Source organism: Staurois parvus, unplaced genomic scaffold (assembly GCF_062004578.1).
Source record: "Staurois parvus isolate SC_StPar_1 unplaced genomic scaffold, SC_StPar_1.0 ptg000586l, whole genome shotgun sequence".
Taxonomy (NCBI): Eukaryota; Metazoa; Chordata; class Amphibia; order Anura; family Ranidae; genus Staurois; species Staurois parvus.
This window is the reverse complement of record NW_028318382.1, coordinates 4020277-4036557: the sequence shown is the minus strand read 5'-3', so window position 1 is coordinate 4036557 and position 16281 is coordinate 4020277. Positions and strand designations below refer to the sequence as shown.

Below are 16281 nucleotides of genomic sequence, written 5' to 3'. Positions count from 1 at the left end.
CTGCAGACAAAGAATCTGTGCTTTCCTCCCCCATAGCCTATTCAATGCCTTATTTTTTTACAGGTTAAAAACCTAGAATTTAAAACAAACAACAATGTTCACCAAAGCTCATTTCCTATAGCTGTTACTCTATTTTTTTGTATTACTGACAGAATGATGGGCATTTTGCAAAGCTGCCACCACTGACAAATATATATATATATATATATATATATATATATATATATATATATATATATATATATATATATATATATATATATATATATATATATATATATATATCATTTTTAAATAATTGTTATTTTGATCTGCATAATGTTAACATTCTTAATAAACAAGATATAGCTTTTAGATAGATTGCAGTTTCTGTATACAATTTGTAATTGTAGGTGTGCAGAGGGGAATCTATGTTGCCAATTAAAGAGCAATTTTAACCTCCTTTGTAAATCCTAATTACACCACTAAAGGAAAAAAGATAAAAACATTTGGCTTTTTATATTGGGGGGGGAGTTAGACTAGGGAAAAGTGTATTTTTTTTGCTAGAAGGTTGTGCTTTTGACTTAACATAGCAAAGTGATTACTGCTCCTTCCATCAAATGAAAGTTTATGGACAGAGCACACTATCAGTGAAAACAACCACTCCAAGGAATTATTTCTGTAATTAATTTCATCAATGCCTGTCCTTTATTATGCGAAATGGGAAAAGAATTACTTTACTGAATACGATTTTGACATGCATTAACCGCATACAGTTATCAGAATAGAACGTCTTTTTGCGACAGTTGTCCATCAAGAAGCTTCAGATGTGTGAGTGTTAAACACACTTACGCCTTAAGGTTTCCCTGTTGTAAAAAGTGGTCAAGTTCTGCTGACACAAGCATGTAGAAATCATGCTCCAGTCCAGAGAGGTACACTCCATCTATACACGGTAGATCCAGGATTATACGCTACACGTATCAAAAAAGGAGAAAGCTGAGGATAAAAAAAAAAAAAAGTTAATACATTTAAAGGCAAACTTTAGACATAATTTTTACAATGGGGAAGAAATACATTTCCTATTTAATTTATATTCCTAGCTGTATTCCCAATAGAAAAATATCTGCTGCCATCTAGTGATAAACATGTTTGCCCAACACCAAGAATATACATCTATTTAGTGACATGCATTATTGAACACATGGAGGCATCGGGGCTTATTTACTAAAACTGTAGAGTGCAAAATTTGGTGCAGCTCTGCATAGAAACTAATCAGCTTCCAGTTTTGTTTTGTTTTTTTGTCAAAACTTAATTGAACAAGCAGATCGGCAACCCTGCATAGCTGCACCAGATTTTGCAGTTTCCTAAATCAATCCCTATCTTGTTCTATATACTATGACCAAAATATACAGTACACAGGTATTGTATGAATTAAAATATATTCTATAGAGCTTAAAACACAGGTGAACACAGAAGCTCTTGCTTCATACTTTAAAATGAACAGAGACTGCAATTCCAGTCTTTGTCAATGCCAGATATTATAATGAAAGTTGTAGATTTAAGTGTTGAAAATGCCTTTTTAAAGCAGATTTAAACAATTTATTAAAAAAAAGCTGACAGGAAGAAATTTAAATGGTAGTTTCAAATGCTTCTACCTGCCTGTCAGCCATGCTGTACACTGAGCCATGCATGCACAGCTCAGAGTACATTTAGAGCACCACCTGGTACTGCGATGAAGTGACTTCCGTGTACATCTGCGGGAGTGACGTGATCACAGGCCAAACACAGTGAACACGAGAGGAAGACCAGGAGAAGATGGTGGTACCCAGGACCAGCTGGAGCACTGACAGGGAAATGCTTCCTTTAACATGCAAGTCTGCCAAAATGTGCCAATATGCAGTGCATGCTAGCACATTATGGCATAAACCTCTTGGGAGCTTATTAAAAAAATACATATAGTTGATTTTAATTCCACCGAAGCAGAACTTCAGTCATTTTTTCTTTTTTTAATTTTCCCATGCAGTGGGGTTGTGCTCATATTGCATGGGTTATAACTGCTCACTTTGCCCAGAGGATCAGGGAAAAGCTATACATTCCCCGTCCTCCAAATAATCTCTGGAAAACCACACACCCCCACATCCAGCGGTGGACTGTTCCTGGCGTCCTCACATCTGAAGCCAGTCTATGGGCGTGATGATGTCAGGAACAGCCCCTTCACAAGACCCCTGTGCGGGGGGGTTAATGCAGGAGAGGCAGGGACTGGTCTTTTGCTTGGAGGACTGGCGAATTAGGCAAGTATATCTCAGCTTTACAATCCCCTAGACAAAAACAAGCATCTAACTCATGCAATGCAGGCACAGCCCCACTGCATGCATGGGGAGAACAACATTTTTTTTACCCAGATTTCTTCTTAAAATGTGGTTCTAAAGGCTCCTAAAAGGCACAAGGTATTGTACCTTCCTGTATTCTATGCATGAAGTTAAAAAAAACAAACCCTGTGTGTAGCAGCCCCCAGTCCTTACCCGCCGATCTCGCAAGCCTCTGCTGTCTGGGGACTCTTCCTCCTCATTGGCCGAGACAGGAGTGGGAGCCCATTGGATCCCACTGTCAATCACAGCCAGTGAGTCATTGAGGAGAGAGCGGGGGGCAGGACCAACCCACAACTATCTTATGGACGCATAGACCAGTGGCTTGGGGATGAGCACGCAGTGGTGCCCCCAGGGTGAACAGCTTTCCCTGGGGGCACTGTGAGAGAGGGAGGAGCCAGGAGCGCCAGCAGGGACCCAAAAAGAAGAGGATCGGAGCTGCTCTGTGTAAAGCCACTGCACAGAGCATGCAAGTATAGACATATTATATCAATTAATGGTGCAGAAGAGAAAAAACATCAAGGTTTTACTGGAGTCCTTCTTGGCCAGATGATCTAAGGCCCTGATGCCCAACTGCAGCCCTCAGTATACGTGTGGCCCTTGGACTTCAGCAATATTAGCACAAATATTCATACCTGGAATTCTTCTTTAAGTGCTGTAGCTCATAGCAACCAAACCAATATCACTGAAGTCAGACCAGTACAAAATGACAGGTCATGGTTGCTGTGGGTTACTGCACTTAAATAAAAAAAAACTTTAAAAAAAAAAAAAGACCTCTGGGTATAAAAATGTTCTCCCATGCAGTGTGGCTGTGCCAGGACTGCATGGGTTAATTTTTTTGTCTACGAGATTGCAGAGTGGAGATATACACTCACCAGCTACTTTATTAGCTACACCTTGCTAGTGCCAAGAAAATATTTCCCACACCATGACAGCACCACCACCAACCTGAATTGTTGATACAAGGCAGAATGGATCCATGCTCTCATATTGTTTACGCCCAAGTCTGCCCTTCCCAGCAGAATGTCACAGCAACCAGTCTGCCCATTCTCTTCTGATCTCAAGAAGGCATTTTCATCCACACAACTGCCACTCATGGAGATTTTATCTTTTTTGGACCATTCTCTGTAAACCCTAGGAGATGGTTGTGCATGAAAATCCCAGTAGATCAGCTGTTTTTGAAATACACGGACCAGCCAGTCTGGCACCAAAAACCATCCCATGTTCTAAGTCATTAAAATTCCCTTTCTTCCCCATTCTGATGCTCGGTTTGAACTTCAGCAAGTCTTCTTCACCACGTGTAGATGCCTAAATGCATTGCTGCCATGTGATTGGCTGATTAATTTGTGTTACCAAGCAATTGAACAGGTGCACCAAATAAAGTGGCTGGTGAGTGCACTTACCTAATCCTCCTAGTGCAAGAAAGGTCCCTGCCTCTCCTGCCCCCCTGAGCACTAGTGGTCTTGTGATTGACTGATCCTGATGTAATCATACCCACAGATGTGCTCCTGACGTGACAGCGGCAGAAACAGTCCAGCGCTGGACGTGGGAGATTGTGGGTTTCCAGAGGATTGAAGGATCAGGTAAGTATAGCCTTGCGGCGCACCCCTAGACAAAACGAGCTGTTAACCCATGCAGTGCGGACACAGCCCCACTGCATGGGAGAAAAAAATTCATGGCGTTCTGCTTTAATAAATAAAAGTGCAAGTAGATTGTTGTCCATCATCTTGTTCTATGTGACATATGGAGTGCACAACCTTTTCAAAAGGGTGGTTGGGCATAAGCCTTCTCCAGCTATGGAGTACTAAATAACCCAGGCAGCAGAGACAAACTGGAAAGCCACAGGGTGTCCTGATACTGGGGTCTTACACAGCTTGGTGGAGCTCAGTCTACACAGACTGCATCTAACTCAGGGAACCAATATCTGTGCAGGATAGTACTTATTGACCTGTATGGCAAACACAGCTTGCCACATGCCTGCTGTGAATACGGATACAAGTATATCCCTGTCTGCTGCTCTAATCACCAGAAAAGGAAGATTAGAAGAAACACTGCACTCAATGCTACTGAGAGACTTCCACTGGGTACAGAACAATGCCCAACACCACTGCTATACAAAGGGTTGCGGGACACTGGGCTACAACAGCTTTTAGGGTGTAATTATACATTCCCTGCAGCTATCTGGTGCAACAAGGGGCCCCCTGCCTCAAAAAGGTACAACTAGGGGACCCCTAAAGCTATCCGGTGCAACTAGGGGGTTCCCTGCTTCAAAATGAACAACTAGGGGGCCTGCTGCATCAGTAGAGTGCAACTAGGGGGCGCCCTAAAGCTATCTGGTGCAACTAGGGGCACCCTACTTCAAAGGGAAGGGGGCCCCTGCCTCCACAAGGTGCAATTAAGGGGGTCCCCTGCCTCAAAGTGCAAGGGGCCCCCTGCCTCAACAAGGTGAAATTAAGGGGGCCCCCTAAAGTTATCTGGTGCAACTAGGGGGTTCTCTGCTTCAAAATGAACTAGGGGGCCTGCTGCGTCGGGATGGTGCAAATAGGATCCCCCTCCAAAGCTATCTGGTGCAACTAGGGGCACCCTACTTCAAAGGAAAGGGGGCCCCTGCCTCAAGGTGCAATTAAGGGGGGTCCCCTGCCTCAACAAGGTGAAATTAAGGGGGCCCCCTAAAGCTATCTGGTGCAACTAGGGGGTTCTCTACTTCAAAATGAACTAGGGGGCCTGCTGCTTCGGGATGGTGCAAATAGGGTCCCCCCAAAGCTCTCTGGTGCAACTAGGGGCACCCTACTTCAAAAGGAACTAGGGGGGCCCCTGCCTCAACAAGGTACAATTAAGGGACTTCCCTGCTTTAACAATGTGCAATTAAGGCCCCCCCCCCCCCCCCGCAGCTATGGAGTGCAGTTGCTCCTCTGTGGGTATGGGGTACAAGTAGGGGTCTTCTGCAGCTATGAGGTAAGACGAAGTTCCCTCCTCACAGCTAGGGGCCCCTGCAGCTATGGGGTACAAGTAGGGGTCTTCTGCAGCTATGAGGTAAGACTAAGAGTTCCCTGAGCACAGCTAGGAGCCCTTGCAGCTATGGGATAACAAGTAGGGGTCTTCTGCAGCCATGAGGTAAGACTGGAAGTTCCCTGTGCACAGCTAGGGGCCCCTGCAGCTATGGGGTACAAGTAGGGGTTTTCTGCCGCTATGAGGCAAGACTGGAAGTTCCCTGAGCACAGCTAGGAGCCCCTGCAGCTATGGGGTACAAGTAGGGGTCTTCTGCAGCCATGAGGTAAGACTGGAAGTTCCCTGAGCACAGCTAGGGGCCCCTGCAGCTATGGGGTACAAGTAGGGGTCTTCTGCAGCCATGAGGTAAGACTGGAAGTTCCCTGAGCACAGCTAGGGGCCCCTGCAGCTATGGGGTACAAGTAGGGGTCTTCTGCAGCTATGAGGTAAGACTGGAAGTTCCCTGAGCACAGCTAGGGGCCCCTGCAGCTATGGGGGTACAAGTAGGGGTCTTCTGCAGCCATGAGGTAAGACTGGAAGTTCCCTGTGCACAGCTAGGAACCCCTGCAGCTATGGGGTACAAGTAGGGGTCTTCTGCAGCCATGAGGTAAGACTGGAAGTTCCCTGAGCACAGCTAGGGGCCCCTGCAGCTATGGGGTACAAGTAGGGGTCTTCTGCAGCCATGAGGTAAGACTGGAAGTTCCCTGTGCACAGCTAGGAGCCCCTGCAGCTATGGGGTACAAGTAGGGGTCTTCTGCAGCCATGAGGTAAGACTGGAAGTTCCCTGTGCACAGCTAGGGGCCCCTGCAGCTATGGGGTACACGTAGGGCCCCATACTAAGGTACAATATGGGTCCTCTGTGGCAATGGAGCACAATTAGGGCTGCTTAATAAAGCTGGGACAGAATCGTACAGAACACATACACAGCAGGACGCCATCACTATCCCTACTTGTGACTACCTTGTCTATCTTCTACAGAGATTGCATAGTCTATGACCCTGGACAGACCGGACAGACCAGGCACTCTGACCTCACCGCAGCAAGCATTTCCAGGCTGTGCTCAGCAATGGCAGCCTCCACATGTAGGATTCCTCTACATGAAGTACATACCACAGCACCATGCAGCCCGCTCTCCCTATACTATATAGCGCTTCTCTATGGAGGGACTACAAGTGCCAGCATGCTCCATACAGAATGTAGCAGCTGGAACCATGTGCGGCACTCGGGAACACGCAGTCCCATCCCAGCACTGTGAACCCTGTACAGGACTCTACACCCCAGCCCTTTGTCCCCATCCCCTCACCCAACAACCTCCAGTACCTGCTGGGACAGACCGGCCTCCTCTATCACCTCGGCTTTCCCGCCGCCTCGCAGTATAACAGCACCCTCTCGTGGCCCCTACCAATGACAGCACGGCTTATATGTGAGGTGGATGCTGTCACAGTCCTCCTGATCCGCTGTCTATGACTGAGCATGCCAGGCCAGAGTTATGGGTTCCACCAGCCACAGACTGGCACGTCTGCCCACAACATTGTGCTTGCTGCCCCCTAACTTCATGTTTTCAGGACTTGCTCTGGTTTCAGGACTTATGACAAGTTTTCAAGTCTACCTCATGCTCTATGTTTTAGAGGTTTAACTAGATTTTTTTTCACACAAATAGAACTTTCTTTTGGTGGTATTTAACCACCTCCAGTCCGGACCCTTTCACCCCCTTCCTGTCCAGGCCAATTTTCAGCTTTCAGTGCTAGCACACTTTAAATGACAATTGCGCGGTCATGCAGCACTGTACCCATAGGAATGTATTTGCATTTTTTTAGACAGATAAAGCTTTATTTTGGTGGTATTTATCCACCACTAGGATTTTTATTTTTTTTGCTATGTAAATGAAAAAGTCCAAAAATGTTGAAAAAAAAGTGTTTTTCTTACAAAATTTTACAAATAAATAGTATTTCATCATAAATCTTGGCCAAAAAGTATTCTGTTATCTTTTTAGTAATAAAAAATACCCAACTTAGTTTAAAACCAAAAATTATCATTTGTAACCATTTTTGTTTTATTTTTTTTTTTACATACTGTCACCATGGTGACACTGTACTACTTGTGGGTGGTGATGAAGATTTTTTTTTTTTTACACTGATTGCTTTTACACCCATAAAGGCTGTAAAAGCAATCATTTCTCCTCCTCTCTGGCTGCAGTCTTGCAGCCATTGAGAACTACTGTGTGAGCTGTGATTGGTCACAGCTTGTCACATAGTACAAGGCTGTTGTGAATAGCCTTGTACCATGTGACCTCTGTGATCATTCACAGATTTCACAGTAGTAAGCAATGATGTCAGAAGTGACATCTTGCTTACTACTCTGCATGTGATCACTGATTGGCCAATCAGTGATCACATGATCAGGACCTCGCACAGAGGTCCCGTACGACGATCGGTGTTCCACTGTGTCTGGAGCTCCCAGGGAGCGCGCACAAGCAGGGTGCGGAGAGGCCGTTTATAAACGGCCACCTGCCCCTGCACTGCTACCGTCCAGCCGTTTATATACAACGGCCAGATGGGAGGTGGTTAATCAACTCTTTTAAAATTATTTTTTAATAAATAAGCAAAAAAATCTGGAAAAAAAAATGTGTTTTTCTTTGTCAAATAATTTTTTAAATAATCTTTCTTTATAAATGTAGACCAAAATGCATTCTGCTACCTTTGGTGAAAATAACCCAAATCAGTGTTTACTATTTAGTCTGTATGGAAGTTATAGAGGCCACAAACTGGGTTATACAATGCTCAGCATAAATGAGTACATCACAACAGATTTCAACATTTTCTATCGAACACTATACTACAAAATACTCCCACAAATGTGGGCCATTGATTGGAAACAAAATTTGTTAATTCATACACAAAAACGTTTTTTTCCTAACCAATTTATTCAAGACCATGTTGCAAAAATGAATACACCCCAATGAAAGCAAAGCTTCTGCAACCATCTCACAGAGACGTCCAGGACATCCACGGAAGTTAACACCTCGAGAGGAACATCTTCTGATGAGTAGGGTTGAAGAAAATCACCATGCAAGTTCACTGCAGTAAGCTAAACTAGAGTGATTGTTTCCCTGGACACAATACAGCGTACACTGTAGAGGAATGGCGTGCATGGGTGTCGTCCACAGAAAGCCTCTCCTAAAGATCATGCACAAAAAAACCCGCCTAGGATTTGCCAGGGCCCATGCTGAAAAAAAGAAGACTACTGGCACTCTGTACTCTGGAAGGATGAGACCAACATAAATGTTTTTGGAACTGATGGCTTCAAAACTGTATGGAGGTGAGGAGGACAAAGAAAAATGCATGGTGCCTACAGTGAAACATGGTGATGGTAGTGTCCTTCTGTGGGGCTGCATGAGTGCTGCTGGTGTCGGGGGCCTGCATTTCATTGATGGTATGATGAATTCACAGATGTACTGCTCTATATTGAAAGAGAAGATGCTACTATCACTCCGTGCCCTTTGTCGTCGCGCACTTTACCAACATGACAATGATCCAAAACACACATCTAAGGCCACTGTTTCATTTCTGAAGAACAGGGTGAAAGTGATTCCGTGGCCAAGTATGTCTCCTGATCTGAACCAAATGGGACACCTATGTTGAATTCTGAAGGGACAAGTTGACCATCACTCTCCATCCAGCATCCAGGATCTACAACAGGTCGTTCTTGAAGAATGGAAAAAGATAGATGTTGCAGTTGTCACCAACTTGTTCGTTCCATGCCTAGAAGACTTGGTGCTGTCCTTACAAATCATGGAGGTCATACAAAATACTAGATGTAGCAGTTTTTGTTGTGGGGTGTATTCATTTTTGCATCAGCTAATTTGAGTAAAACTGAAGTTTTTGTAATCTAAGTTTCATTATTAACCTTACTTTCATGTAATGAGCTGAGCAAATGTTCTATAAACCTCAGTTTTGTCAAATTTTGGAAATTGTTCTTGTGTTCATTGAGATATTGAATAAAATCTTACTTTTCAAAAGGGGTATATTAATTTATGCTAAGCACAGTATATCTAAAAAACGATCAATCCTGATGTACTGACGGCCAATCTCAATTCTTGAGGTCCAAAAATGTCAGGACAGTACAAATACCCCCCAAATGACTTTTTGGAAAGTAGACAGTGCAAGGTACTTAGTAAGATGCATGTTTTTTTGCGTTGTAATTTTGTTTGTCAAACTTTTTTGGGAAACTACAAAATTTTTTTTTTAACATACTGTCACCAGTTCAGTACAGCGTCATCATATAGATGGTGTGGTGGTGATCAGGGACACTGGTGACAGTATGTAAAAAAAAGTGCACTACTGTGCACTACTTAGGTGCAGCATTACTGCATCCTTGTTAATGTGCTGTATTTTGCATATTTATGTGCGTTACCTTAAGGCGGGCCTATCATTTGGATTTGGAATAGACTGCCAATACACCTCAGGGCCAAAAAAAAATTACATTGCTTTTGTAGCCTTCTTCGAGGGGGAGTTATGAGAAATGACCATCCCCAAACAGGATATTGCGCTAAATCTGTAGATAAATAAAAGGTGGAATAAGGCCCCTTTCACACGGACATTCCGATTGGGTATGCCTGCCCGTTTTTCAGGTGGACCTGATCAGAACTTCTATTCTCCTCTATGGATCGGTGGGTGTTAACGGACATGTGTCTGTTTACACCCACCGACATCCAATCTGATCCTATCTGCCAAAGATAAGCGGATGGGGAGACAGCTTGGGGTTCCCCTTCCATCCATCAGATTGGATCAGATGGCAGTCGGCATTTCCATCAGACCGCCCACAGAGCATAGTAGCACGGACCTAGCTATCTGTCACTGTGCATGTAAAATAATAACAAGGATGGGGCAGAGATACTCTGTCTGTCACAGTGATTTAGATATACACTCAGAAGCTGCAGTAAAAATATTAGAATATAGGTATACTTGCATCATAGTCTCTTCTGACTTGCAGGACAGGATATGTAGTGAAGAACAAAAACAGAGCGCACAAACCTTGCGCATTACCTAAGTAAAGAGTTAGTAAATGTATTGATTTAGGAGATATACTCACAACAATAGTAATAAAACAGGCATATAAAATCCAAAAGCACATTCTACAATAAGGAGACACATGCGAATCCCATCTGAAGGGGAAATTCACAGAATGACTCTGATGTGTTTCAAAGGGGAGTCCCTTCTAAACGCGTCAGCGTCATTCTGAGAATTTCCCCTTCAGATGGGATTCGAATTTGTCTCATCATAGGATGCGCTTTCGGATTTTATATGCCTGTGTTTATACTACTCTTGTGAGTATATCTCCTAAATCAATAAATTTACTGTTTACTGAGGCAATGCGCAAGGTTTGTGCGCTCTTTTTGTTCTTCACTACCGTTTGTATCAAGCTTCCCCAGCTTTGTGTTGGAGCTGCCCAGCCTTTGATCAGTTTGGGACAACTTCCATACACCTTTATAATTTTTATAAAATTGATCCATCAGCCCTCCACTGGTCTGGATCCCTGAGCGCAGGAGGCGTTGTATTTGTGTTAGGACACAGGAAATTATAAAGGGAGGTGACGGTGTGATACACTGAGAGTTTTTTTTACCATGATGCAGGAAATGCATTAAGGTAAAAAAATGTCTTGCCTTTAGAAACCATTTAATATTAATATTGGGTGTCTTAAATGTGTGATGAAATATCACATATGCTATGACTGTGCAAATATGTACGGGTGGAAAAAATTCACTTTTTTTGGTTCAAGGACCTGGTTAGAGATGAGCGAATCGAACATGGCGAAGTGGAATTCGTTTCGAAGATTAGGAAAAATTCGATTCGCGCCGAATCCGAAAATTAGCAAACTTCGGATGCACGAATCAAATTTTCCCAAAAATGGCGGCGACATGTGTGGCGACGGAGCGGGGATCTCTGGGAAGGCGCGCAGACAAGGCGCGCTGACCCATAATGCATTCATTCATGACATGTGATCGCATTAGCCAATCAGCAGCCAGCCAGCCAGCACTGTGTAATGGTGGAGCTATAAATCGCGGCCATCTTAGAATTCTCCATTAGCCTCCGGTCATTCAAGAGAGACAGACCTGTCTGTATTAGGGACAGAGTTAGGGCCACAGAGACTTTAGGGCCACAGAATCGTTACTCAGGGACACAGAATCGTTACTCAGGGACACAGAATTGTTACTCAGGGACACAGAATTGTTACTCAGGGACACAGAATTGTTACTCAGGGACAGACACAGAATTGTTACTCGGGGACACAGAATCGTTACTCGGGGACACAGAATCGTTACTCGGGGACACAGAATCGTTACTCAGGGACACAGAATCGTTACTCAGGGACACAGAATCGTTACTGAGGGACACAGAATCGTTACTCAGGGACACAGAATCGTTACTCAAGGACACAGAATCGTTACTGAGGGACACAGAATCGTTACTCGGGGACACAGAATCGTTACTCGGGGACACAGAATCGTTACTCGGGGACACAGAATCGTTACTGAGGGACACAGAATCGTTACTCAGGGACACAGAATCGTTACTCAGGGACACAGAATTGTTACTCAGGGACACAGAATTGTTACTCAGGGACACAGAATCGTTACTGAGGGACACAGAATCGTTACTGAGGGACACAGAATTGTTACTCAGGGACACAGAATTGTTACTCAGGGACACAGAATCGTTACTCAGGGACACAGAATCGTTACTCAGGGACACAGAATCGTTACTCGGGGACACAGAATTGTTACTCAGGGACACAGAATCGTTACTCGGGGACAGAATTGTTACTCAGGGACACAGAATCGTTACTTTCTGCTTCACAACCACTATTGAATTAAAGAGTATGTCAGACAACACGCAGAGGAGTGGCAGAGGAGGCAACGTTTCAGGAGCGAGCAGACGTGGCAGCAGAGGAAGGGGTCGAGGCAGCACTAGTCGCAGCCAGAGGCCAGTGCTCCCGGTGTCATCCAGCGGTCGTGTCTCCACCGACAACCCTGCCGTCATCGATTGGTTGACTCGGTCGTCTTCCTCTTCCCAGGTCACCTCTGACACCTACAGCCAACGGTCGGTGGGTACGTCAGACACAACCGTTAGTTGGCATGGCCCGGGAGCAAGCCCACTGAAATCACGTGTCCTCTACCTGCCCCTGTCCTTTGGTGTTCCCTCACCAAGCGAAGTATCGCATGTTGTGGGCTCAGCCCCACTGTACAGTGAGGAAGAGCTAACAGAGGGCGGTCAGGAACGGGGGGAGACATCCGCCTCTTCAGCAGCCAGGCGAAGAAGTACTGGCGAGGAGAGTGGCTCGGTAGCCGGTCTAGAGACAGGTCTGTCTCCTGACCCACACGCAGCCGAGGGGGCTAGTAGTGACGCGGAGACCCTAATTGATGATGATGAGGCTGATCGCACTTGGCAGCCTCGTCGTCATCAGGCTATTGCTTCCGCATCATCAGGAGAAGAGAGTGCCAGCTTGCCAGCGAGCAAAACAGTCGGTGGGTTGCCCAGGAGGCAGCAGGGTCGCAGCAGTGTCAGTGGAGGCAAACGGCCACGGAGTAGAGCACCAGCTCCACTGCAGCCTACCACCACGGCCAGTAGTGGTGCCGGTGTGCACGGAGGAAGTAGCAGTCAGCCAGTGAGGAGTAGCGGGGGCAAAGTTTCCTACTCGGCGGTGTGGCAATTTTTCGTCAAGCCGCCCGAGGAAGTAAACGTAGCCGTATGTCGACTATGTGGCCAGAAAGTCAAGCGTGGCCAGGGGGCCCATGTTGGGACTACAGCGTTGCGTCAGCATATGCAGCGTCGCCATTCGGTGGCCTGGGAAAACCGTGATAAAGATACGGCGGTTCTGCCTGCCCCAGCCCCCGCTCCATCACCCGCTCCGTTACTTGCTCCGTCACCCGACGTCAATCGCCCTCTATCAGCCAGTCAAGGCTCAAACACCTCTGCTGAGGGGAGTTGTCGCTCGTTGGCATCTTCCGCTCGTTCAGATGCTCCTTCTCCTGCTACTCCTCTTCACGGATTCCGTCAGCAGTCTTTCTTGGAATCCGTTTCCAAGAGACAACAGTTTGCGAGCACGCACCCGACGGTGCAGAAGCTGAACGTCCTCCTGTCCAAGTTGCTGGTGCTGCAGTCCCTCCCTTTCCAAGTGGTGGACTCAGCACCTTTCCGAGAAATGATGGCTTGTGCCGCGCCGCGGTGGAGAGTGCCAAGCCGGCATTTCTTCTCCAAAAAGGCAGTGCCAGCCCTGCATTCACATGTAGAAGAGATGGTGGGCCAGTCTTTGAGCATGTCGGTCTCTGCCAAAGTGCACGGCAGCGCCGACGTGTGGAGCTGTAACTACGGTCAGGGACAGTACATGTCATTTACGGCCCACTGGGTGAACGTGGTGCCGGCACAGCCGCACCAGCAACTTGGACAGGTCACGCCGCTTTTGCCTCCACGTTTGCACGTCCTTGGTCCAGCAAAGATGTCCGCCTCTACCACCTCTTCTTCCGCCGTGTCCTCAGCCGCCACCCCCGTGCCAAGTCCCATTACCCGACCGGCATATCACATGTGCAGGGCGCAACGGTGTCACGCTGTGCTGCACCTGGTATGCCTTGGCGAACGTAGTCACACAGGGGAGGAACTTCTGAGTGTAATGAACAGAGAAATCGACAGATGGCTGTCTCCGCGCAAACTGAAAATCGGAACCATGTTAACCGACAACGGAAAGAACATGGTGTCTGCTCTGCGTCAAGGAAGGTTGTGCCATGCGCCATGCATGGCTCACGTGTTCAATCTGGTTGTCAAGCGGTTCCTAAAATCCACCATCCCACTGCAAGACATCCTTAAAATGTCACGTAAACTTTGCATGCATTTCAGCCATTCCTACACCGCAAAGCACACCCTCCTTGAGCTGCAGCGGCAGAACGGAATTCCACAGCATCGCCTGATCTGCGACGTTGCAACAAGGTGGAATTCAACCCTACATATGTTAGACCGCCTTTACGAACAGCGAAAGGCCATCACCGATTTCCTGATGTTACAAGCGGATAAAGGTACTCCCCTGTGTAACTTAGATGTCAGCCATTGGCAGCTCATGCGTGACACCTGCCGCTTGCTCAGGCCCCTTGAGGTGGCCATGCTATTCGTGAGTCGGCAGGACTATGGGATGAACGACGTCATTCCTCTGTTGCACGTCCTGGAACAAATGCTGTTAACAATGGCTGGTCAGGGTGCGGTAGACGTGGCGCACAGATCTCAACGCCACATGACCCCTGTGGGGGCAGGACAGGAAGAAGAGGAGGAGGTAGAGGAGGACATTGGTGCTCAGGAATTATTGAGTGAAATGGGTGGTTTTTCCACTCAGCGGACAGGAGTGGAGGAGCAGGAGCATCTGGTAGAGGAGGAGGAGACAGAGGACCCAGACGCACCGTGGCAGTATGCTGTGGAGATGGAGGCAGGGAGTCCCTCGCATTCCTTGGCACAAATGGCCCATAGCATGCTCGGTTGCTTGCGTAGCGACAGCCGAATAATAACCATCAGACAGAGGGATGACTTTTGGCTGTCCACCTTGTTGGACCCTCGCTACCGTTCAAAAATGGTAGCCTTTTTCACACCTGAATAATGAATAAAGCGAGCGCTCAGAAAAACCAGCCGCTGGAACACTTCAAGGAATCACTAAACCTCATAATAGAGACAATATATACATATAGTGCAGCGCTGAAAAAGTATAAAAATGAAATGTGTAAATATATAAAAGTCTTTCTTATGACAATATAGTCAAATATGTGCAGGTCTTCTCCTCATTAGGTGACTGGAAAATAACAAGATTGCGCACTCACCGACCGCACATTTAAAATGCGCCTGTGTATGATATATTCCAAAAGACCAGCCAGGTATACAGCTCCAGAGACCACACGGATCCTCCCTCTCCAACACTCTCGTTTGCCTTGGGTGTAGCAATATCTCCAGATCCAAAGGTAGAAAGACAGAGATCCCCCTTTTTTTGGTTCCAGACACCCCAGGAATGGAAGATGTGTATCTGCACTCTCCAACAGGAGAGTCAAAGAAAAAGGGGAACGCCAATAGTGTGGTACTGCTTCCCGAGGCAGGGAGGGAGAACAACACCCCGGTCACCGGGACTTAACACTGCGGCTTCTCAAACTGGCTCCCTGCCTCGGGAAGCAGTACCACACTATTGGCGTTCCCCTTTTTCTTTGACTCTCCTGTTGGAGAGTGCAGATACACATCTTCCATTCCTGGGGTGTCTGGAACCAAAAAAGGGGGATCTCTGTCTTTCTACCTTTGGATCTGGAGATATTGCTACACCCAAGGCAAACGAGAGTGTTGGAGAGGGAGGATCCGTGTGGTCTCTGGAGCTGTATACCTGGCTGGTCTTTTGGAATATATCATACACAGGCGCATTTTAAATGTGCGGTCGGTGAGTGCGCAATCTTGTTATTTTCCAGTCACCTAATGAGGAGAAGACCTGCACATATTTGACTATATTGTCATAAGAAAGACTTTTATATATTTACACATTTCATTTTTATACTTTTTCAGCGCTGCACTATATGTATATATTGTCACTTTTTCACACCTGCTGAGAGGGAGGCCAAAATAAAGTACTATAAAAACCACCTATGTAGTCAGTTGGTCTCTGCCTTTCTGCGCCAACGTCCATCCTCAGACACTGTGGGCCCTGTGCGCTCGCGTTCCGCTGCCATGGCAGCAGGGGAGGGGTGGGGTGGTAGGAGCAGTGGCAGCTCCACCAGCAGCGGCTGCCTCAGTCTGCAGTCGATGATGAGTAGCTTTCTTCACCAGCGCAGTGAGGAAACTACTAACCAGCCGCAGCAGCAGCAGCATCAGGTGGACCTGGAGCAGGACCTCAAACAACAGGCTCGGGCCTACTTGGACAGCACCCTGCCAACCGAGGT

At 46.5% G+C, this 16281-nt stretch overlaps 1 protein-coding gene across 1 annotated transcript in view; it reads right to left on the bottom strand.

Moving 5' to 3' along the window:
- The window catches only part of LOC149450046 (uncharacterized), a 31380-nt gene extending 24639 nt beyond the window's left edge, over positions 1-6741 (bottom strand). The window contains exons 1-2 of the mRNA XM_089692479.1: positions 6654-6741; positions 832-975 (exon numbers count right to left, since the gene is read on the bottom strand). Of these exons, the coding sequence (XP_089548605.1) occupies positions 832-884 (53 nt within the window). The 5' untranslated portion in view covers positions 885-975; positions 6654-6741. The remainder of the gene's footprint in view (positions 1-831; positions 976-6653) is intronic.
- Between the last annotated feature and the right edge of the window lie 9540 nt (positions 6742-16281).